The following is a 25692-nucleotide window of genomic DNA, read 5'->3' as shown; positions in this document are numbered from 1 at the left end:
AGTCAGATGCTTAACTGACTGAGCCACCCAGGTGCTCCTTAAGTTTATTTTGAGAGAGAGAGGGAGAGAGGGAGAGCGTGGGTGTGCACGGGGGAGGGGCAGAGAGAGAAGGAGAGACAGAATCTCAAGCAGGCTCTGTGCTGTCAGTGCAGAGCCTGATGCAGAGCTCAGTCCCACGACTGTGAGATCACGATCTGAGCCAAAATCAGGAGTCAGACACTTAAGTGAGCCACCTAGGCACCCCAAAAATAAAATCTTAAAAAACAAAACCAAACAAAACCCAAAAAGATGCTCTATGAAGAATAGTTTATAACTGTGAAATGATTTATAATAGTGAAAACATGGAAATAACTTCAACATCCAATAAAAGAATATTTAATAGAACATTATGCCTCCATTTAAAACACATATAACTCCAAGGACAGTGCAGTTACTTGGGAAAAAATTCTGCTAGGCAGTAGGTGGGAAAAAAAGATTAAAGTGATATATACACTATGTTTGCAGTAACGTAAAAATCCACTCTGAAACAAGCAGAAGGTAATGTATCAAAGTGCGAAATGCAGTTTTATTAGCAATTATGGGAGTCTTTTCCTTAATTCCACATTTCCCGAAATGTGGTCATTTTGCTGCCATAATTTAAAAAGTATACTAAAAAGCATTCCATAAACTATAGCTCTCTCTATAAACATAAAGTATTATCACTGAGAAAGCAGCTTGGATTTGCTTGGGACTGTGCGGAATAAACATTAATTCCAGATGAACGCCATCCACCTCTGAAGACAGCAGGGGGACAGGTCCCCTCAGAGGGGCTCCTCCCACAGGGCTGAACCGGTGAGCAGAGGGAGGCCCTGCGGGCAGACTGGCCAGCCTGGGTGAAGGCGTGCTTCTAGACACATCTATCCCCAACACCACACCCTGGATGAACCCCGGGCACCCGCCTGTGTGCTCACCATTTCCCACCAGGACGAAGCTGGTGTGTCAGGACCTGGCTACGCTAATGCTGGGCTTCTGAGACGGAGGTGCTGTCACCAGCAGTACAGCTGCTTCAATGAAGCCAGGCCGGGAAATTTGCCTTTTCCCAAACCCCCACCAGTGAAGATTATTCTCCTCTCCCAGAACAGAATAATGTTCACTTGGAAAGAATAGCGTTCATACTTACTCTGTTTCTATTATTACCATTATTATTATTCTAAACATAACAGCATACAAAGGAAATTCCTGATCGAAATCATGCCAGGAGCCGGTCCCAAGGACACAATGATCAATATACCTTGTTTTTGTCCTCAGGTAAGACCTACTCCCCAGGTCGGTGACTTGCAAGCCCAAGGAAAGCAGGACGACAGGACATCCTCAAATGGCCCTCACGTCTTCCCTCCTATAGGGCAGCCCTTCCCAGGGTGGTGCCGACCGCTCAGAGAGGTGTCCCAGCGCGTGGGGAGATGGGCACAGGCGGCAGGGCCAGTCTTGTATCTGAGGCACGTGGATCTGAGCCGCAGTGCTTTCTGGGGAAGCAGCGAGGCTGACGACAACCAGCATGCCATGCTAATTTCCAGGTTTGCCGCCCAGCGGGAAAGTCCTGCTGGCCGAGGGCTGCACCACGCACAAGAGCTCTGCCACGTCCAGGGCGTTGAGTGGGTCCGCGCCACTCACGCCCGTGCCCCCCGTGCCCAGCAGGCTGCCCGGCACGTAGTAGGTGCTCAGTAAGTGCTTGTTGAACTGAATGGCAAAGGGCTTCTCCTCGCTGTGTCGTCTCTGGTGTTCAGCAAGGTGGGCGCTCCAGCCGAACATTTCCCCACACTCGTTACATCTGAACGACTTCTCCCCAGCGTGGACCTTCTGATGTTTGATGAGACAGTGATTCTGGCTGAAGGCCTTGCCGCACTCGCCGCACTTGTAGGGCTTCTCCCCGGTGTGGATGCGCTGGTGCACGATGAGGGACGAGTGGCAGCTGAAGGCCTTCCAGCAGCGGCTGCAGTCGAAGGGCTTCTCCCCGGTGTGGATGCGCTGGTGCACGATGAGGTAGGAGTGGGAGCTGAAGGCCTTGCCGCACTCATTGCACTTGAAGGGCTTCTCCCCGCTGTGGATGCGCTGGTGCACCACCAGGTACGAGTGGCAGCTGAATGCCTTGCCGCACGCGCCACACTTGAAGGGCTTCTCCCCCGTGTGGATGCGCTGGTGCAGCGTGAGGCGCGAGCGGCTGTTGAAGGCCTTGTCGCAGTCACCGCATTTGAACGGCTTGTCCCCGTTGTGGATCTTCTCGTGCACAGTCAGGGACGAGTGGCAGGTGAAGGCCTTCCCACACGCGCTGCACTTGTAGGGCTTCTCGCCCGTGTGGATGCGCTGATGGCGCGTCAGGTGCGTCCTCTGGTTGAAAGCCTTCCCGCACGCGCCACACTGGTAGGGCTTCTCGCCTGTGTGCACGCGCAAGTGCATGTTGAGCAGCGAGCTGCAGCTGAAGGCCTTCTCGCAGGCGCTGCACTTGTAGGGCCGCTCGCCTGTGTGGATCCTGTGATGCACGTTCAGCGATGAGTGGCAGCTAAAGGCCTTGCCGCACTCGCCGCAGAAGAAGGGCTTCTCACCGGTGTGGATGCGCTGATGCTCGATGAGGTTGGTGCTCCAGGTGAAGGCCTTGCCGCACTCGTGGCATTTGTAGGCTTTCTCTCGGGCGTGCCACCGCCGGTGCAGGGTCAAGGACGAGCTCTGGCGGAAGGCTTTTCCGCATTCGCTGCACACGAAGAGGCCATCCCCAGAGGCCGCCACCCGCCTCCTGCTTGGGGCCAGACGGTCACCGTGATCACCGGACTTGCACGGGCCTCTCCCTGCGCCTGCTCTCCGGTGCTTCGTGGCCGCCTCACCAGACTGGAAGCCCTCGGTGGACCCATCAGGAGGGTCTGCTTCTTCAGGAATGTTCTGGGGGGTGAAGAGGGTACGCCCAGAGGGGAAATCCTTCTCAGACACCTCATGGCCCTGCTGGTGCCTCTCCAGGGAAATGTCCCAGCAGCTGGTGGGCGCTGGCCTCTGCAGTGTGGCCTCACCCCTCACCAGAGAGGCTGCCGGACGCTCTCGGGCCCACCCATTGCCCAGACTGGGGCTGTGGATGCTAGACTTCACCAGTGGCTCAGTGATGGGCTCCTGGTAAGGCTCTTCCTTGTGAACACCCTGTTGTTGACACGACTCGTCCTTCACCTCATGCCCAGGCTCCCCTTCTGTAAGAAACAGAAAATGCAATCTTCCATAAGCATGCGGAGAGCTGGCACTAGAACTCAGGCTGTGGTCTGCCGGGGGTTCGGGTGAGCACAGAGAAGAGAGGGGAGGCCAACAGCCAGAGCACGCCAAGGCTCGGGGCATGCATCTCGGGTGAGATGGGTGCAAGCCCACAAGAGATGGGGCAGAGGAAGATGGAGATGGGAAATTCCAAATAGAGCCAGGGACCCAGGAAAGGGGCAGGGCTCACAGGGTCTGGCGGTTGGACATGATTCACTTATCGAAACATCGACTGCTGTGTGTATGTACATCTCTGATGTATGTACATCTCTTTAAGAGCTAAATCAGTCTCCTGTCAGCCTCACATGCCAGGGGGATGATCTCCATTGGAGCCACCTCTGCGAACCTTGATCCCCCTCCCTTCCCAACCCAAGGCTGACTCTGCCTTCTTCTCGGTGAGTGAAGCCCTCGTTCCACACACTCCCTGCCCCCTGTCCATTTGCCACTTGTTGAATGTTTCCAGAGATGTGGACATTATTTCTGTCTCTCGCCAGTAGAAGGCAGAGGTTTTTGCCTGTTTTGCTTACCACTGAATTTCCAGCACAGTTGCCCACACACAGTTGGTGTTCAACGTATGTGTTGAAGGAAGGAAGCAGGACCACACGGGGGCGGGGGTGTGAGCACTGAGAGGCAAGGGTCTGTACATCCTTCCATTGTGTTCCCTGCTCACCTGGCCAAGCCCCTCCAGGGGCTTCTCTGGGCATCCACCACGGCTCCTCACCTCGTTCCAAGTGGGAGATCACATCTGGCTTGCAGACTGGGGGTCCTGTTTGTAGGGAGGAAGTGGTATGTGTGGTTCTGAGTGCTGTGGCTCCCCACAGCAGGACAGCGCCAGGAAACAGCCCAGCCCAGCACTAAGAGGTGTGCGCCATCCCCGGGGACGGGGGTCTCACATGCAGAACCTCAAATGAAGCACGTACTCTGAGGACCCCGTGGGTACTAATGTTCCCCTCTGTATCTCCCTTGGAAAGCTCCAGGGCAGGCTGGGCTCCCAGGCCCCTGTCCATCTCCTCCCTCTCTTCTGGCCCCCACCATGGGACCAGCCCCACCTCCAGGCAAGGATGTTGGCAGTTACCATGCACTGCCCAGGCCCAGCATCAGTGCAGAGACCACATCTCCTGCATCTGGGCCTGGCACCGAAGGGAGGCTTGGGAATACCTATTGGCATGGCAGAATGCCCAGACTGCAGGCTGAGCTTGAGGAGCTATCTTACCCAGGGCAAGAAGGTTCTGGTAGTTCTCCAGCATCACGTCACGGTACAAGGCCCTCTGAGGGGAGTCTAGCTGGCCCCACTCCTCCTGTGTGAAGTCCACAGCCACATCCTTGAAAGTCACCGATTCCTGGAATGACACACACATTCTCATTCACTCAGGACAGGAGTGATTCAGACTGTGTTCATGGTTCTGAGGGAGCCACATGTCGACTCAGGACCTTAGGAATGAAGGGTTAACCTTGGGTGACCTTCTCCTGAGTATGGAAGATTGTGCTGTAGATGCCATCTATCTATAGCCCAACATACACAACACGTCTGAACCAGGAATGGCCATGCAGACCCTGGCCTTCTGGACTGGGAGGGCCAAGCTTACTGGCCAGCCCTGGTGCAGGTGCCTCAGTGGGCTGGAGGCTGCTGTAAGTTCTGGGTAAGATGCTATGCTTCCCAGGCTTAAGAATGTCAAGCTTAAGAACTTGAAAGACTAGTACAAAGAACCCAGAAGCCCTATTCAAATCTCACCATTGCAAAAGGACCCTACTTTGGGCAGGAAGCCATTATTACACCCTAAGGAAGGAAACTCTACTTATCAGCACAGGCCCAAAGGACCAAGGGAGCCACTTTGTGTTCTGCCTGCCTGCCTCCCACACCTTCCCACCAGACCCCTGTTCCCCTGCCCTCCCTCAGCTCATGTCCTGACCTGTTCCCACTCTCCCCAACAGTGGTCACTGACACGTGCAGGCACTCCTGTTCTAGAACCCCAGGCTCCTCTGCTGCCTGGGGCTCCTCACCGGCTCTGGAGCCTCCAGACTGGCATCCCCAATGTTCCTCTAGCTCTTCACGTTCCAATTCCACTCTGCATCCCCCTTGATAGCAGCATATAAGCTCTCCAGGCCCATCAGGGCGCTGACCTAAGGTGGCAAGGGTGTGTCTTTCTTCAAAGACACAGGTACTGTGGGATCTTGGCTTAAATCATAGACAGGGCATTACATTAGACATAACAATGAAGAACAAACCAAGCAGGGGAGGCCTGGCTCCCATCTTGTAAGTGTTTGCTGGGAGTGACTGGCATGCAACCAAGCTCCCAGGGGTAATATCAGGTTTCTCTGGAAACCCTGGACCTGCATCAGGACCCATGGTCAGGCACCGTGGTGCACAATGTCAGGCCCTGAGATGAGGCCTTCTGCCTACCAGGAGGTCAGGAAGAGTGGGGGCATCCTTAGGGACCACCAGAGCTTTGACCAACAGCTCTAAAAGTGGCTTATGCTTGGGGTGCCTGGGTGGCTCAGTCGGTTAAGCCTCTGACTTCGGCTCAGGTCATGATCTCACGGTCTATGAGTTTGAGCCCTGCTTTGGGCCCTGTGCTGTCAGTACAGAGCATGGAGCCTACTTTGGATTCTGTGTCTCCCTTTCTCTGCCCCTCGTCCATTCATGCTCTGTCTCTCAAAAAATGAATAAATGTTAAAAAAATTAAAAAAAAAAGTGGTTTATACTTTTAGACAGTTTTCACCATTGCTGTGGACAGAACTGTGTCCACCTGAAATCATATGTGGACACCCTCACTTCCAACATGACTGTATTTGGAGCCAGGGTCTCTTTAGTAGGTATCCGAGGTTACAAGGGGCCATAAGGGTGGGCCCTGATCTGACAAGCTTGGTGGCTGCATTTGAAGAGGACAAGAGATCTCTCTCCCTGCTGCGCATCCCGAGAAGCAAGAGCCAGGAAGAGAGCCTCAGCAAACCGGACCCTGCTGGCACCCTGATCTCAGACTTGCCGCCTCCAGAACTGTGTGAAAATACATTTCTGTTGTTTAAGCCGCCAAGTCAGTGGTATTTTGTTACGGCAGCCCGACCGCAGACAAACACCAACATAACGCAGTAGGAAAGATAAAGCCACTCTTTGTAACACACACAAAATGCAAGTCTCGGTGGGACAAGGATCTAAATGTGGGCGCTGCTGGGAGATAGTTCCCTAAATCCCTGGCTAGCATGACAGGAAACCCAGAAACCACGAGGGGGCGATTTACGTTTCTTCCATGAAAGTCTACATTTTCTGCATGCAACCCTGGCAAATCACTAAGAAGAAAGAAGAAAGAAAATGGGCATAGGGTTTAAGCAGACAATTCACAGAACACTGACAAATGACTAATAAGCACATGAGGCGATGCTCAGCTACACTAGATACACAGAAATGATTAATAAAATACCATTTCACACACAGCAGAGAGGCACAGTGTTTAAAGCCTGAAAGTAAGTAGTGGGGGCTGGTCCGTGGGGAAACAGATGGTCTTACACCATTGGATAGGTATCAGGGGGACATCCATTTTGGAGGGCAAAACCTGCTCCACTTTCTCTAGTGAAGCCGAGAGTGTGTGTTCCCTGTGCCTCAGAAGTTCACTCTGAGATTCCTATCCAGCCCGAGTAACTGAGAAAACACTGGAAACACGCTGAACGCCCATCAACCGGTAGGGATGAATATACCACAGAAAACTGTGCAGCACTGAAAATGAACACGGTGGAGTAACTCGTCCTGTGGGGAGCTCTTCAGAGCAGTGTGGTGGGCACAAAAGCAGGCTGAGGGAAACCATGCCAGTGTGATGCCTGACACGGTACCGTCTAGAACCACACACGGCACCGCGTGGAGTTTACAGATACTCAGATGTGCATCTAGCTCTACTGTCTGGCGGATGAGAGCACAGGCTCTAAGCCCAATGGCCTGGGTGGGCTACCCACTCTTGCCCTTCCTGGCTCTATGAATTGGGGGTGCCTCAGTTTCTTTGTCTGTTAACAGTACCTACGTCATTAATCACAGAGAGGACTGAATGAATTACTACTGTGTGTGAAGCACACACTCGAGTGCCTGGCAGATGGCAGGTGCCCTTTGGTGTTTGCCGTTCGTCACCATCCTCTGATACTGTCACAGACTGAGGAGGGCAGGGGAAGAAGAAGATGGGGGGCCAGGAAGGATGCAAAAAAACCTCTTGCCTTTACCTGCAATATTTTACTTTTTTAAAGGATTTGGATTTTTAAATGACAATTTAGTCATTAATTTTGCAAAGTAGGTACACAGAGTGTTGTTATTACTCTGCTTAAAGGTTTCAAAATTTTAAAAATAAGAAAAAGCCATTCAAGGAGGAAGACTGCACATTTCCAATGGACATATAAAAAGAGTAATGATTTTTTTTTTTTTTTTTGGTCAGGAAAACGTAGATTGAAACAAAATAACGTAACACTTTTTACCTATCAGGGGAGCACTAATTAAAACCTGGCATCCTGGCAATGAGGAAGCATTTTTGGTGGGAGTGGGAATTGTTCTACTCTTCTGGGTATTCACACTGTAGAAACAAAGTTTCTGCACATAAGGAAGCAAATGCAAGGCTGAGTATTGCCAGCACTGTACTTACCAGAAACCAACCAACCAACCAAGGCATCAGGATGGTTGACTAAATTAGGGTAGGCGCCTACAGGCAGACCACGGAAAATAATGCAGCTATCCAAAGGTATGTGTTGTACATTATGCTAAGTGAAGGAAGCCAAAAAAGGCCACATATGGTATGATCCCACTTATATGAAATGCCCAGAATAAGCAAATACAGAGAGACGAAAAGCAAATTAGTGGTTGCTGAGGGCTAGAGTGATAGCTAATGGATACAGGGTTTCTTTTGGGGGCGATAGAAATGTTCTAAAACTGACTACGGTTGACAGTTGCACTGCCTTGTGAACACACTCAAAACCACTGAATTGTACGCTTGAAAAGGACGGATTTTATGGTATGTGAATTATACGTCCATAAAAACAAAGGGAAGCACTGGAATGTGTACAGTCTGATCCCACTTTTAAAACAATACGGTTAAGCCCCATGTCTACATACGCTGGAAGCTGCTCATGTGAACAAGGAAAGAGATGTGGAAGAATAAGTATCAAAACTGAGGACACTGGCTGTCTTAAGGAAATGTGATTGTAGGTACAGGGAAAGGAGAAGATTATTAACTTTGTTACACAGCAAATATTGGTTTTGTAAATTAAAAAAAAATTACTTTTCAAAGAAGAAGGAAAAGCAAAGCAGGGCAGGGATTAGCAGTATGATTTTGGTCTGGCCACCCAGTTTCCTTGAGCCTGTTTTCCTGCAGCTAGGGAAAAGACTGGGAGCAGTGGGGCCTCCTGTGGTTGAAGAGAAAATAAAGCAGGGTGAAAGTATCCCAGTCTCAGGTACCAAGGAAAGGACGCAGCGTCTGTCAGTCCCCGCGTGGCCATCTCCGGCCTCTCTGGCTGGGCACACCAAGAGGCTGGAGACCCTGCCCTGGCTCTATGAGAAGAGAACAAACAGCAGTACGTGCCGCGTCCAGAATCGTGTCAGGGATGTCTTCTGTCTCAAGCATTAGACAAGGGGCAGGCCACAGCAGAGCACGCTGGCGCCCAGAAACGGGGTGAGTTAGGCTCTGGCAGGGGGCGTGTCCTGATACTTCACGCTCACGGAGCTCTGTCGTCATGGATGAGGAGCAGTGGGAGGTGCCGCTGTGGCCAGAGGATGAAGACACGTGCTCTGAGGTGCTGATGCCTGTGTTCTGCAGCAGGATGGACAGAGGGAAGGCAGGAGAGAGGGACAAGAACAGATTCTGCGTGTGGGCTGGCAGAGTGAAGAAGCAGCAGCCTGGTAAAAACTGCATTTCATGTTCTGCTTACAGACACAAAAAAGTAACAAGGACCAGGTTTGCCCTGTTCCCTCAGACAACTGCTAAACTGGGCAAAATGTATGAAACAATGATTGAATTCAAGACACTAGACGAGTCGCAGCTCAGAACAGACCTCTGACAGAAGGGAAACAAAATGAGCCCCACAGCCACCCGATCTTCCCACCTGGAAGCAGTTTCCAGACTATAGTGTGGGGAGTGGTGACCCGGACAGAACCTGTGGTCTCACCAACTTGAAGGAGAACAGAGTTTAGGGTGTCCAGGTGATTAAAATTTCTAGGGCTACATGCCAGAGCAGAGGACCCACAACTCTGGATCCACTTGAGACTGACTGAGGACCAATGGGCATGTGCCTGGGAGGAAACAACCCCAAACCAGGAAAAGAAACACCAGAAAGAAGTAGGTAGAACAATTATTAAAACTCACACAAGGTTGGGGGTAGTTTATGGTCTCACCAGCCAGAGTGGAATGCCCTCCTGCTGAATGGGCACTGAGAAAAGTCCATAGAAGAGAAGAGCTTCAGTGGTCTGACAAAATTAGCGCAAGACTAAAGCCTTCTCTGGCTCCACCTTAGCAAAACCTAAAGAGCAAGCCTTGAAAGATCCAACTAATACTAAGCAATGCCCACCCAGAACAAATTCCAGAAATATTTAAGAATTCCAAAAAAAAGCCAACACTCAACAAAGTCAAATTCACTCTAGCATCTAGTAAAGCAACTAAAAGGAAAAAATAAGTTAACAAAATCAGAGAAATTAAGAGTATATTAAAATAGTATTTGTTTACCTCATAAGAATGCATAAAGGAGAAACAAAAAAGACACAAGACCTATAGAAAACAAATAACAAAATGGCAGATGTAAATCCAGTCATAGCCATAATTATATTAAATATGAATGGTCTTTGGGGCACCTGGGTGGCTCAGTCGGTTGAGCATCCGACTTCGGCTCAGGTCATGATCTCACAGTCTGTGAGTTCGAGTCCCGCGTTGGGCTCTGTGCTGACAGCTCAGAGCCTGCAGCCTGCTTCAGATTCTGTGTCTCCCTCTCTCTGACCCTCCCCCGTTCATGCTCTGTCTCTGTCTCAAAAATAAATAAACATTAAAAAAAATTAAAAAAAAAGAAATGTGAATGGTCTTAGGGTGTTTGGGTGGCTCATTCAGTTGTGTCTAACTCTTAATTTCAGCTCAGGTCATGATCTCATGGTTCATGAAACTGAGCCACCACTCTGCACTGCAGGTGTGGAGCTTCCTTGGGATTCTCTCTCTCCTTCTCTCTCTGCCCTTCCCCTGCTTGCATATACACACTCTTTTCCTCTCAAAATAAATAAATAAACTTAAAGTAAACAAATAAATAAATGTGAATGGTCTTAATACTCCAATTGAAAATTAAAGATTGTCAAATCGAATTAAAAAATTAAGACCCAACTATATGTCAGCCACAGAAACCCACTTTAAAAATGAAGACAAGGGCACGTGGGTGGCTTAGTCGGCTAAATGTCCGACTCTTGATTTCAGGTCAGGTCATGATTTCACGGTTCGGTTGGTGAGATCATACCCTGTGTTGGGCTTTATGCTGACAGTGTGGAGCCTGCTTGGGATTCTCTCTCCCTCTCTTTCTGCCCCTTCCTGGCTTGTGCATGATCCTTCTCTCTCAAAACAAATAAATAAACATTAAAAAAACAAAGACAGGGGCGCCTGGGTGGCGCAGTCGGTTAAGCGTCCGACTTCAGCCAGGTCACGATCTCGCGGTCCGGGAGTTCGAGCCCCGCGTCGGGCTCTGGGCTGATGGCTCAGAGCCTGGAGCCTGTTTCCGATTCTGTGTCTCCCTCTCTCTCTGCCCCTTCCCCATTCATGCTCTGTCTCTCTCTGTCCCAAAAATAAATAAACGTTGGAAAAAAAAATTTAAAAAAAAAAAAACAAAGACAAATACACCACACATACACAATAAATAAAAATAAACATCAAATAAGAAAAAAAGAAAAACAAAGACAAAGGTAGTTTAAAAGTAGAAGAATGGGAAGAGATATATCCTGCAAATACTAATCAAAAGAAAGCTGAAGTGGTTACATTAACATTAGACAAAGCAGATTTCAGAGCAAAGGACATCATCAGAGATAAAGAGAGATGTTACATAATAATCACTATGTGATTATGTAATGGTCATCATCACAACAGCAATTCATTAAAAGCTCACAACATTATAGATGTACCTACCAAAAGAGCTTCAAAATACATAAAGCAAAAACCTGATAGAACTGAAAAGACAAATCCACAATTATACTTGGTAATTTCAACAATAATCTCTCTCAATAATTGATAGAACACATAAGCAAAAAATATGTAAGGACATAAAACAATTGATTAACACATCATTCAACTTAATTAACATTCACATAACACTCTAGCTGACAAAAGCAGAAGACACATTCTTTTCAAGTGCATATAGAACATTTATCATGGTAAACCACATTCTGAGCAATAAAATAAATCTTAGTAAATTTGAAAAAATTCAAATCATACAAAAGTTCCTTCTCTAACTACAACAGAATTAAACTAGAAATCAATAATAGAAAGATATCTGGAAAATCCTCTAAATATTGGGAAATTAAACAACACATTCCTAAATACCACATGGTTGAAGAAGAAATCACAATGGAAACTGGAACTATTTTGAACTGAATACAAATGAAAATACAACATAAAGTTTGTGGGATGTAGCTAAGGTAGTGCTAAGAGGGAAATTTATAGCATCGGAGGGTGTATGAGAAAAGAAGGAAGGTGCCAAATCAATATCTGAGTTTCAACTTTAAGAAACCAAAATAAGTAGGGGCACCTGGGTGGCTCAGTCGGTTAAGCAACTGACTTTGGCTCAGGTCATGATCTCATGGTTCGTGAGTTCGAGCCCCACATTGGGCTCTGTACAGACAGCTCAGAGCCTGGAGCCTGCTTCAGATTCTGTGTCTCCCTCTCGCTCTGCCCCTCCCCCATTCACTCTCTGTCTCTGTTTCTCTCTCTCAAAAATAAATAAATATTTTTTTAAAATTTTAAAAAAAGAAACCAAAATAAGTAAAGGAAGGAAATAATATGGATCTAAAATCAATGAAATAGGAAACAGAAATTCAATAGAGAAAATCAAATCAAAAGATGGCTCTTGGAAATGATCGATAAAATTGATAATTAAACATATATTTACTATTTGACTCAGCAATTCCACTTAGGTATTTATTCTAGAGAATTTAAAACAATTTATTCTAGAGAATTTAAAACAGAGTACAAATATCTATATTTGTACTCAAATATTGATAGCAGGTTTACTTGTAATAGCCAAAACTTGGAAACAACCTAATATCTCTCAGCTAGCAGATGGATGAACAAATTGTAAATATCCATACAGTCTTTTGGGCTGAGTTGTGACCCCTCCAAATTCACATGTTGAAGTCCCAGCCCCTAGTACCTCAGAAAAATGACCATGCTTGGAGAGAGGGTCCTTAAAGAGATAATAAAGGCAAAATGAGGTCATTATAGTGAGCCATCATCCAATAGGACTGGTGTCCTGATAATAAAATGAACTTTGGACCCAGACATGTACAGAGAAAGACCATGGGAAGTCACTGGGAGAAGGTACCTTTACAAACCAAGAAGAGCAGCTTCAGAAGAAACCAATCCTGCTGAAATCTGGATCTTGAACATCCAGAACTGAGACAATAAATTTGTTGTTTAAGCCATCTGTAGCACTTTGCTATGGCAGCCCTTGTAAACTAATACAAATGGTATATTACTTAGCAATAAAAAGGAACAAACTATTGATTCACGTAACGATATGAACTCAAAGCATTACGCTAAATGAAATTAGAAACTAAAAACTATGTGGGGCACCCGGCTGGCTCAGTTGGCAGACCCAACTCTTGATCTCAGGGTTATGGGTTTGAGCCCCATGTTGGGTATAGAAATTACTTAAAAATAAAATATTTAGGGACGCCTGGGTGGCTCAGTTGGTTGAGCGTCCAACTCTTGGTTTTGGCTCAGGTCATGATCCCAGGGTCATGGGACTGCAACCCACGTTGGGCTCCGTGCTGAGAGTGGAGCCTGCTTAAGATTTCTCTCTGTTCCCCTCTACCTACTCACGGGTCTCCCTCTTAAAAAAAAATAAAATAAAATCTTTAAAAAACAAAACTAGGGGCGCTTGGGTGGCTCAGTTGGTTAAGAGTCCAACTTCAGCTGTCATGATCTCACGGTTCATGGGTTCAAGCCCTGTATTGGGCTCTGTGCTGACAACTCAGAGTCTGGAGCCTGCTTCGGATTCTTTGTCTCCCTCTCCCTCTTCCCTCACTCATGCTCTGTCTCTGTCTCTGTTTCTCTCTCAAAAATAAATAAACATTAAAAAAATCTTTTTAAAAAGAAACCAAACACTACATACTATGTATTTCCATACACAATTCTTAAAAAATGCAAAACTGTGGCTGCCACAGGATTGGGGGAGAGGACTGACTGTAAAGGGGTATGAAGGAACTTTCTGGGTGATGGAAATGTTCTATGTTATGATTGTGGTGCTGGTTACATTTAACAAAACTCATCAAATCCTGTACTTAAAATTGGAGAACTTTATATAAATTATACCTCAATAAATGTGATTCAGAAAACCCACTGTATTTCATGGAGATGAGAAACTGGGGGTGAGGACACATGCTGAGAACATGCCCATAACTGAGGCAGGCAGGGATGAAGCATAATGGTCATGGCATTAGCAGAAGAAAGGAGAAACATAGGCAGAAACAAGCTCCAGAGACAACAGAATGTGGTGTTGGAGAAAGGGGGCTATCAGAGGCTACAAGGCTTCTGTGTGAGGGTGTCAAAAGGCAAGGGCAAGATAGGATCTGAGCCTTGTGAAGGCCCATCAGGGGGTATTCCCAACCCACTGGGAGAAGCCCATGTCTGGTGTGCATTCATTCTGTAGAATAGGAAACAAATCCCAGGGGGAAGATGTGGGAATCAAATGTGTGGTACTGAAACTGGCAAGGAAGTCAGAAAAGACTGTGGGGGTGGGGGGGATGTCCCAGGAGAGCAAAACACTTGACTGTGAGTCTGAGTGGGACTGCTGGGAGAGAAGAGTACTCAGGAGAGGAGGACCAGTTACTCAAGGATCTAACAAGCTGATCCTTTAGGAATAACACCTATGAACAAGAAAGGTACTACCTTGAGGGAGTCACTCACAAGTGCATGCACACTTCCTATTGAACCATTCGAAGGTAAGTTGCAAACATCATATCTTACCCCACATGCTTCACCTTGTATATTCTAAGGATACTCTCTTACCCAATCACAGTGTTATCATCACACCCAAGAAATTTAATGTTGATACTATATGATCTAAGATAAATCCATTTTCAAATGTCCTCAATTGTCCCAAACTTCCTTTGATTGAATTTTTTGGATCTCTGACCCATCAAAGATCACATACAGCATTTGACAGTCATTTCAATCTTGAGTGTTTTATAGAACAAAAGAGCATTCTAACACATTACAGAAGCTAGGCACATCTCATAATATGGTTTTTATAGTTACTTCTATTTTTTTGTAATCAGACCCCTTTCAAGTGGGAGGTTAACAGAATCACAAAACCCTAAAAAAGTCAAAGGACCCTCCATCCTCCAGCCCTTCTCACTACTGAACACTCTCTTTATCAACTGTACCCTTTTAAATACTGTGAAGGATGAGGGTGGTTTAGGTGGTAGAACAAAATGAGAAACAAAACCCAGAGTCTGTGAAAGGAGGGATTTGGGCCCTACTTAGCTGCAGAAGTGGCCCCAGGGCCAATTCCTCGCTGAGCTCCCAAATCTGCTAAAACTCCAGGTTTTTCCTTGACAACCCCATTTCAGGGTCCGTACAGTGGAAATGCAGACATTTCCCCCTTACCAACACTCTTACCCTGGTGCTGCAATGCAGCCTTTCCTTCAACTGTTCCACACCCCCCTACCTGATTCCATCCCAGAAAATTCTCCCCAAGGAGGGCCATCCCCCAGGTCTGCATGTGAAGGTGACTGAAGTGACTGGGTGAGCTGTCATCTACGTGCTTAGGTTCCACTAAAACCACTCCTCTGAGCTCCTGCTATAATGCTGGGCAAATGACCCACCCACTGGGCTGAATCAGGCTGGAAGGGACACTCATTTCAAGGGCACACTTGGACTCTTCTACCAGAGCTGTTCCCTTGCCCAGAGCTTCCTAAGGACGGGAGAGCAGGCACCCCAGATTGGGAGAGGGAGAGAGGTGGTCCTTGAATGACTTGAAGATCCTGGGCAGAAGAAAAGTGCCAACCCCCTTTATAAAGAGCGAGATGTTCAGAAGGAAAAAAAGACAACCACTCACCTCGGACCTGGCTTCCAGGAGACCCTGACCCAATTTATCCTCTGGATTCTTTCTGAGGGTAAGAGCAGGCTCCTGGGAGGGCAGAGCTGAGGAGGAGAAATGAGTCAAAGGGGCTGTTCTGCCCATAGCCACCAGGCGCATGGCTGAACTAAATAGAGCCCACTCCACCCCTGGCATGGGGGAGGATCAGAGAGAAGTCAGGAACAGCCCATATAGATGGGGTAGGGAGGGAGCCCTAATATCCAACACAATCCGACAGGCATCAGGGATTAATTCTGCCAGTGTCTCAGGCACTCCAATCAAGAAGGAAGAATACTGCCATTCCCTTCCTCTTCAGCATGCTTGAGACGTGGAAGTAAACGGGTGCGCACGGGGGCCTGACTCTGCTAGGTGCTTCTGGGAAACTAGGCTGACATCTCCGGGTGTCAGTCTCAAGCGCAAGGCCACAGACCCAGTGACTAGAAGAGTCAACTGTACCTGTCTCCTGGGGCTTCGGGGCAGGGGTCTCCATGGCGCCCCTCGGCAGTGTTCCCCGGAGGCGTGGGCAGCTCTGCAGCCTCCTGGGCCCCAGGCCAGGCCCAGAGGCGCGGGTCCTGCTCCTGGGGCTCAGGGACAGCCTGCAGGGGAGCCCCGTGGGGTTGCACGCGCACTCCCGGTTGCACGGCCACGCACGCGGAGACTCCTGAGTTCCCCTCAAGGTCGGGGTCAAGCTGGCTCGGCAAGCGCCACACACCCGAGGCTGCGCTCACGCCCCATCACCCGCGACCTGGGGCACTGCGTCGGGGGACCAGGGCCGGCCTCAAGCTCAGCCGTCCGGAGGCAGCGGGCGTAGAACACGGCCCCTCCGCGGACTGACAGACCGACCGACGCTCGGACAGATGCGCGAGCAAGCGGGCCGGCCTCCCACAAAAGCGGACCCACGACCACAAAGGAGCAGCTCAGCGACCGCCGCGGGAAAGTACGCCTGCGCGGACCGGACGCGAACTACAACTTCCGGTAGCCTTTGCGTCGCGCTGGCGCGGACTCCATTGAGAGAATGCAGTCGGGGTCCCGGAGCTGCCTGGCACCTCGACGCGAACCGGCTTTGTAAGCACAGGCTTCTGGGAAATGTAGTTCCCAGCGCAGCAACTAAACTCTCTGGCCCCGCCCCACTCTTGTGTCTCGGTGGGTGGGTGCGTGAGTGAATGAGTGGAGTGAGTGTCTCTCTCTCTCTCATTGGGGATGTGAGAGGACGGTACCCAGAAACGTGGAAATATCCTATCAGTTCGTCCATGCCTCCAGATGGAGTCGGGTGGGCTCCGACCCACATTCATTTTTGCGAATCCTCAGGCCTCTGGTCTTAGGGATCCTAGAGGTGGTGGCCTGCACCCTGGACCCCGAAGAAGGGAGAGCCCGAGCCCTGGTGGGACTGCCCACCCTTAGGAGCTTGGAAAGGAGGATCTGGGCTGTGGCACAGCTCTGGCACAGTCCCGTAACTTTATCACAGTGATGATGTCGATATTTATTGAGGACCAACAACATGCCAGGCACCTTTCTTGCCTGGAAAGAGCTTGACATCTTTTTCTGGCAGAACATTCACAACAGCTCAGTGAGGTTTGGTAAATATTATTACCTTCGTTTTAGAGATGAGGAAAATTGGGCACAGCGTGGTGGGGTAACTTGTCGCAGGTCACACAGCCAGGAGGATGAAGAGCCAGGCTTTGAACCCAGGCCGAGTAACTCCAGAAAGAAGTTTATTACCAGGTTCCTGAGAGCTAGTTTGGGGTGAGGCAGACTGGAAACTTTTCAGACCCCTACCTTGACTACAGGTAGGCTTGGCCACATACAGGGTTTCATTTGACACCAGCGAGCTGTGCTCAGTGCAGACAGTGTTCAATAGCAACCCCAGGGCAAAAGCCTGGGTGGGTGTGAGACTGTGTTATCTGAATCTCACAAGTCTGGTTGTGAATCTGTGAGTGTGGTGGTGAGTGGTTGTTGTATTATAGGGCTGGTTATCGTGTGAGTCCTTGTGTATAGGTGAACCTGTGTATATATATTTGTGTCTCTGTGGGTCTTACAGATCTTGTTTCTTTGTATCTGTTGCACAATCACCCTATGTTCATTTTGACTCTGTGTGTTTCTTGCCTCATTTCTCGTGTGTGTGTGTATATGGGTGTGCCTCTGAGAAAGAGTGTATGCATGCAATCTGGACTGCGGGCTTGTATCTGCTGCTCTCTTACAGTTCTGGTATGTGTCTGGATGTGTGTATGTGTGTAAGCTTTCTGTACATGGAAGTGTAATTTGCACTTGTGGGCTTGTGAGTCTGGTGTGATTCTGTATGTGATGGCATATAGCTGTTGACTTACAGGTCTGGTCTGAGTCTGTATAGATATGTGCTCGTGTATGTGTGTATGTCTCACAGGTCTGAGTGAATGACTATGTGTGTATTTGCTCCTGTGCCCCTCTGTGTGTTTTTGCCTGTAACTATTTGTGGATGGTTCAGAGAATCATCTGTGTCTGTGTTCTGTGTAACAGTGTGTGTATGTCTTGTACAGGTGAATCTGTAAACCTGTATGTGTGTGGCTGTTCTCTCACAATTCTAGTTTGTGTCTGGGTAGATACACACCTTTGTAAATCTGTGGGTTTCACAGGTCCAGTTATGAGTGTGTGTATGCTGTATATGTTACTCTGTATGTCACTCAGTGTGTCTGTGTGTACCTGCAGTGCTCATCAGTGTGTGTATCTTTATGTATCTTTGCTCCTGTGTACATATTTATGTCACTGTGGGTCTCATGGATCTGGTTGTGTGACTGTAAATCAGTACCATCCCAGGGATTCCATATTAAGTGTGCTGTCCACTCATATCTCTGCCTACCAGTCCTGAAAAGTAACAAGACAGTAGCTACAGGGATGTGTCCAGTCTAAAATAAAGAAGTGGATTGGAGGATGCAGTTATTGCTTTCTACTGACTGTAGAATTCTGGAGCTGTGAAAGGCATTTAATAGAGAATAGGTACTGTAAGACTCTTAGATAGAGAGATATCCTAGGTTACTTTCTGACTCCTGAGGGTCATCCATGTGAAATCCTGAGGGCTCATTAGCAGGGCCATGTGAAATTCCAAAGAAATATGGGTGTATATGCCACTTTAAAGGTAAAAATCTCACAGTGTATACCAATGTCAACTTACTATGTTATATGCCTGAAAATAATATAATATTGTATGTCAATAATACTTTAATTTTAAAAAACTCTTTAAAATGGGAGATTTTACAGACAAAAACACATTAATAATGTCTTATTACATTAATGTTTGGTGTTATAACCTAAATACCTTCTCTAAGTACCTGTATAGGTAGCTTGTTGTCAGACTAATCCTCTTGCCAATAGCAGCTACAAACTTGCACAGAGGAATGAATCTCAAGCAGATAGTGGGCTAATGACACATAGTCCAGAGTTTGAGGGCTTCCAGAATGGTTCTATTATTTAAATACATTTTAAAAAATGTTTAGGGGCACCTGGGTGGCTCAGTTGGCTCAGTTTATATATATATAACTATATATATATATATATATATATATATATATATATATATATATATATATATATATATAGCTCACATAAGCAAAAACCCTTTGGAGTTCTCAGTAATTTTAAGAGTATAAAGAGCTCTTCAGTTCACTGAAGAATTTTAGAAATATTTATTAATTCATTAAAAAACAATAAGCCAAATACATGCTGTATTAGTTTCCTAGCACTGCTGTAGCAAAATACCATAATGTCTCATTGCTCTGGAAGCTAGAGATCTGAGATCAAGTTATCAGTAGGTCTGGTTCCTTCTGAGGATTATGAGGAAGAATCTGTTCTATGACTTCCATAGCTTCTGGTGGCTTACTTCAATCTTTTGCATTTCTCGGCTTATAGAAGTATTATTCCAATTTCTGTCTTCATCTTCACATGACATGCTTCCTGTGTGTGTGTCTGTCTCCAAATTTCCCTTTCTTACAAGGACACCAGTCATGTTAGCTTAGGGCCCACTCTAAAGACCTCATTTTAATTTGACTGCCTCTACAAAGACCCTATCTCTAAGTAAGGTCACATTCTCACAGATCAGGCATTAGGATCTCAACATATGAATTGGGGAGGGGGCACACAGCCAATAACACATTTTAACATAAATGACATATTTTAAAAATGAAATAAAAATACTATATTTTCCAAAACAGAAGTAGTGAGAAGAGTGGCACCATTTGACTTGTGTGTGTTGTATGCAAATCTCCTTAATATAATAGAAGACAGCTGGATCTTCAAAAGTGCTTCAGCATTCAATCTTTTGTGATATCACACATCATACAGATTCTAGAAAACTACATTGAATGCTTATGAGAATATTCTTATAATAAATGTTTTTATCCTGTGGATCTCTTAAAAGGGTCTTGAAGAATTCCAGAAGTTCTTATACTACATTTCACTTTGAGAATCATTGATCTAATGCATATGTAATTGGAGTCTTAGAAGGAGAGGAAAGAATGGAGCAGAAGAATTATCTTAAGAGATAGCAGCCATATTCCTCCCCACTCCCCCAAACTGAGGAAAGACATTAACCCTGAAATCCAAAAACTTCAGGAATTCCAGAAAGGGCAAACATAAAGAAGAACCTAGAGAAGGGGCGCCTGGGTGGCTCAGTCGGTTAAGCGTCCGACTTCAACTCAGGTCATGATCTCGCAGTCTGTGAGTTCGAGCCCTGCAGCGGGCTCTGTGTCCTGCTTCAGATTCTGTGTCTCCCTCTCTCTCTGCCTCTCTCCCACTCATGCTCTGTCTCTCTCTCTCTGTATCAAAAATAAATAAAAACATTAAAAAAAAAGAACCTAGTGAAACCTAGTGAAACTGCTGAAAACAAAGGATGGAAAGCAAAAATAACAACAAAGAGACAGTCCAGTAGGGAAACAATAAAAAGTAATTACAGATGACTTTTCATCAGAAATGATGGCAGCCAGAAGACAATTAAATGAAATCTTCACAGTGGTGTAAGAAAAACAAAGAAACCCTACTTGTCAACTAAGAATTCTATGTTCAACAAAACTTACTTAAAAGTTAAAAGCAATATATATTGAGATATTTCAGAAAATCAAAACCTGAGAGAATTCATTAAAGGCAGTATGCAGATGTCAATGAATTTCTTTTGGATGAAAGAAAATTAAAGTTTTTAAAAAATCTATAAATTGTTTAAGGCAAAAACATAATAAAGTATTGTTGGATTTATAACACATGAAGAAGTAAAACAAATTGCAATAATAGCATAAAGGGGAGTAAGTGAAATTATAACTTTGTTTTCTGTAAAGTAGTATAATATTAATTTAAGGTGTTGTGATAAAATAAAAACACATATTGTAATGCAACTGTTAAGAAATATGCAAGAGGTATACTTATGAGATCAAATTGAACCTTAAAAATTCCTTGATTCATCCAAAGAAGGTATAAAAGGTGAAGCAAAGGGAACAAAGAAGCTAAGGGACAAAGACATAACAAAGATAGTAAACATGAAACAAACTGTTCCAATAATTAAAGTTAGTGGACTAAACACACTCTCTAAAAGACATAGAATACTGGGGTGTCTGGCTGGCTCAGTTGGTAGAGCATACAAGTCTTAATCTCAGGGTTGTGGGTTCAAGCCCCACAAAGGATGTAGAGATTATTTAAAAATAAAATCTTTTTAAAAGGCAGAGATTATCATGCTGCAAGAAAAATTAGATGCAATTATATGCTCTTTATAAAAGATACCCTCTAGTTATAAAGACACAGAGAAATAGAAAGGAAAAGGATGCAAAGAAATTATTTTGTGAAAAACAATCATCACTAGAAAGATGGAGTGGCTACTGAGATCAGAAAAAGTAGACCTAAAGATAAGGAGTATTACCAGATATTGAGAAGGACATTTAATAGTGATAAAAGAGTGTGTTCTTCCTGAAGACATAATCCTAAATGTTTATACAGCTAAAAATATAGCTTCAAAATACATTAAATCAAAAATTTAAATGTAATAAGTACATTAAATAAATATTTTACACAAGTAAAAGAAGAAATAGACACATCTGCAAACATTTCAAGGAGATTTGAAAAATTCTGTCAGCAACTGATAGAACACATAGGCCAAATAAAAAAGAATTCGGAGAATTAAATAATACCATTAATGAACTTGACCTAATTGACATGTACAGAGCACCCTACCCAACAACGGCAGGATACATTCTTTTCAAATTAATATGAAACATACATCAAGATAGACTAATGCTGTCCTGTTAAACAAGTTTAATAATGTCAGAATAATTGAAATCATACGGATTTTCTCAAAGCACAATGGAATTAAAATAGATATCAAAGGCAAAAAGATAACTTAAAGTATCCCCAAATATTTGGAAATTAAATAACACTTACAAATAACCATGTATCAAAGAAGAAATAAGGGAAATAAAATATTTTTTAGTTAAAACAATTTGGTGGGGTGGGAAAATAGGTGATGGGCACTGAGGAGGGCATTTTTGGGGATGAGCACTGGGTGTTGTATGTAAGTGAAGAATCACGGCTATCTACTCCCCAAGCCAAGAGTACACTGTATACACTGTATCTTAGCTAACCTGACAAAAAATTGTATATAAATTTTTTAAGGTTTATTTTTGAAAGAGAGAGCACAAGTTGGGGAGAGGCAGAGAGAGAGGGAGACAGAGAATCCAAAGCAGGCTCTGTGCTATCTGCACAAACCCAACATGGGGCTTGAACACACAAACCCGTGAGATCATGACTTGAACTGAAGTCAGACGCTCAGCCGACTGGGCCACCCAGGCACCCCAGGAAATAAGATATTTTAAGATAAATTATGAAAATATATTTCAAAATTCATGAGATGCTGCTAAAACAGTACTTGGAGGACACTCATATATTAGAAAAGAAAAAAAAGGTTAGAAAACATAATTTAAGCTACTAAAAATGACAAGAAATGAACCCAAAGAAAGTAAAAAACAAGAGCAGAAATCAATGGAATAGAAAACATATGAATAATGAAAATCAACAAAGCCAAAGCAGAATACTTCAAAAGTTGAATAAAACTGGTAACCCCCTGTAAAACTGGCCAAGAAAGAGAGACAACACAAATTACCAATATAAAGAGTGAAACAGAAGAGATACCTATACTTTCGGCATTAAAAGGATAATAAGGGAGTATTATTAACAAATTTAACAACAAATTGCTAACAAATTTGACAACTTAGATAAAATTAACAATTCCTTGAAAAATGGATCTTACCAAATCAGACAGAGAAAAAAAAAATCTGAATAGCCCTATAAAACAGAACAAAACAAACAGAAACCCTCTAAAATTATAATTTAAAACCTTCTTAGAAATAAAATTTCAGACTCAAGTCGTGAATTCCACTAATCATGTAAGGACTAAATTATACTAGTTTTTCAGAAAGTATTTTACAAAACAAAGGGGGGAGGGAACACTTCCTAGGTCATTTTCAGAGGCTTAAATAATCCTAATGCCAAAATCTGACAAGAACATTGCAAAGAAAGAAAATTACAGAACAATGACGCAAGAACACAGAAGTGAAAGTCTTCAAATATTAGCAAATCCAATCCAGCAATACTTTAGAAAGGATAATATATCATGACCAAGTGGAGTTTATTCAAGGAATGCGAATTAGTTTAACATTTCAAAATCAGTCAATGTAATTAGCTTAATTAACAGAGTAAATGAGAAAAAAATGTCCTCGATAAGGAAAAAAATCATTTGAGAAAATAAGACATTTTTTATGGGTAGACATGGACAGGCTCACTTTAAAATTTTAACAGAAAAGCAAAGGATCAAAAAAGGTTGGGATTATTTGGAAGAAGAATGAAGTTGAAAAAGTTATGTGAAAAAGTTGGTGTAATGAGGGTTTGCTAGTGGTAAGGCAAATTAGATTGGTAGTCTAAGACTGAAAGTTTCCCCTGACAAATTTTGTTTCTAATGTTGTGTGTAAGAATTAAAATTTCACACATTGCCTGAACATCTTTGAGCCACACAGGGCCCCCCAGGCCAAAACGTGGATTCCTCTGCTTTTGCCAACATGCTCCTTGTCCGACAGGAAAGGCTCCTAATCCAGGTAAATCCAGGTAAAGGGGAGTAAATGAAATTATAACTTTGTTTTCTGTAAAGTAGTATAATATGAATTTAAGGTGTTGTAGTTTCACTATCATTGTCCTATCCTCACCTCACCCTGCTAGCCCATGAATTATTCACAGGAGCTAATCACATTCTCTGGTAGAAACCAGGTAACAGCTCACTCTCTTGCTGCCTCCCATTACTCCTAATGGTTTGCTCTGTTCCTGAGTGCAACCTACGCGTGGTGTTTGTGTGGTTTCTTTCCCTCAGCTGTGAATATATGTGAGTAATAAACTTCTTTCAGGCATCAGGCCAGTGTCAGGTGTCATGCATTTAGCTGTCTTATATTATGCAGGGTGGGGGATTTCACTTTCACCAATGGGAGAAATAGGAGGTTACCTTAACAGCGTTTGCTACAAAAATAATCAATTAGAGAAGACATAAAATTATCTTCAGAAAAACACTTCTGCCTTCTATTTTTCAGGAAAAAGATACCTTCTCTAGTTTTTGCAAAACAATTCAATTACAAAACAAGTAAGTTCTCTATATAGTACAGTTTAGGACTATTGTGTTGCCTAATTTACAAGCTTTGCTTTTTTAAAGATATTTGTATACAGTGTAGAATGTTGACATATTATAGTTTATTATGCACACCCTCAAGTTCAGGAAATTTATTCCGTAAAGGGCTAGATAGTATTTTAGGTTTCACAGGCTTGTTATTATCTGAATTGTGTTCCCTCCAAATACATGTTGAAGCCTGCTATGGTCTGAATGTTTGTGTCCTACAAAACTCATGTTGAAATCCTGACCTCTGGGCATGTCGGTGGCTCGGTTGGTTAAGCATCTGACTTTGGCTCAGGTCCTGACCTCAAGGTTCATGAGTTTGAGCTTTGCATCAGGCTCCATGCTGACAGGCAGAGTGTGCTTGGGATTCTCTTTCTCCCTCTCTCTGATCCTCCCCCACTTGCACATGCTCTCTCTCAAAATAATAAGTAAATAAACTTAAAAAAAATGGGGCGCCTGGGTGGCGCAGTCGGTTAAGCGTCCGACTTCAGCCAGGTCACGATCTCGCGGTCCGTGAGTTCGAGCCCCGCATCAGGCTCTGGGCTGATGGCTCGGAGCCTGGAGCCTGTTTCCGATTCTGTGTCTCCCTCTCTCTCTGCCCCTCCCCCGTTCATGCTCTGTCTCTCTCTGTCCCAAAAATAAATAAACGTTAAAAAAAAAAAAAAGTTAAAAAAAAAAAAAAAAAAAAGAAATCCTGACCTCAAAAGTAATGGTACTAGGAAGTGGGGAACTTTGGGAGGTGATTGGGTCATGAAAGTAAAGTCTCATCAATAAGATTAGTACCCTTATAAAAGAGACCCCAGAGAGATCCCTCATCTTTCCCACCATGTGAGGTCGCAACAAAAAGATGGCCATCTATGAACTTGGAAATGGACTCTCACCAAACACTGACTCTGCCAATAGCTTGACCTGAGACTTTCCACTCTCCAGAACTGTGAGAAATTTCTGTTGTTTTAAGCCACCCAGTCTACAGTATATCTGTTACAGCAATCTGAACAAATTAAAACAAATCCCTGAACCCCAATGTGACTATATTTAAAGACAGGGCTTTTCAAGATGTGATTATAGTTAAGTGAGGTCATAGGGTGGGGCCCTAATCCAAAAGGACCAGTGTTCTTATAAGAAGAGGAAGAGACACCAAGGATAAGTGCACAGAGGAAAGGCCATGTAAGGACACAGCAAGAAGATGGCCATCTCTAAGACAAGGAGAGGAGACTCAGAAGAAACCAAACCCACTGGCACCTTGATCTTGGACATTAGCCTCCCAAACTGTGAGACATTAAATTTCGGTTGTTTGATCCATTCTGTGATGTTTTCTTATAGCAGCCCTAAAAGCTGTACAAGCTATACAGGCTGTGTCACAACTACTCAACTTTGCCTTCATACAATGAAAGCAGACATGGACCATATATAAACAAATAGATGTGACTGTGTTCCAATAAAATTTTATTTATAAAAACAGGTACAGGCTGGATTTGGCCCAGGGG

General features: G+C 44.8%; 1 protein-coding gene across 3 annotated transcripts; it reads right to left on the bottom strand.

Moving 5' to 3' along the window:
* Window positions 1-538: 538 nt before the first annotated feature.
* ZNF74 (zinc finger protein 74) lies at window positions 539-16505 on the bottom strand. 3 transcript variants are annotated; one of them, XM_025933373.2, is made up of 5 exons: window positions 16003-16504; window positions 15526-15611; window positions 4478-4604; window positions 3935-4030; window positions 539-3206 (listed from the first exon to the last, which is right to left on the bottom strand). In XM_025933373.2, the coding sequence occupies exons 1-5, from the start codon at window positions 16034-16036 to the stop codon at window positions 1543-1545; spliced, it is 2007 nt and encodes a 668-aa protein (XP_025789158.1). In that variant the 5' UTR covers window positions 16037-16504; the 3' UTR covers window positions 539-1542. The 3 variants fall into 3 exon arrangements, with proteins under 3 accessions (XP_025789158.1, XP_086538423.1, XP_086538422.1); XM_086682297.1 differs by lacking the exon at window positions 3935-4030 and having other exon boundaries at window positions 16003-16505; XM_086682296.1 differs by lacking the exon at window positions 16003-16504 and having other exon boundaries at window positions 15526-15982.
* Window positions 16506-25692: the final 9187 nt, after the last annotated feature.

This window comes from Puma concolor, chromosome D3 (genome assembly GCF_028749965.1).
Source record: "Puma concolor isolate L17-30 chromosome D3, mPumCon1.1.hap2, whole genome shotgun sequence".
NCBI classification, from domain to species: Eukaryota; Metazoa; Chordata; class Mammalia; order Carnivora; family Felidae; genus Puma; species Puma concolor.
This window is presented reverse-complemented; position numbering and strand designations above follow the sequence as displayed.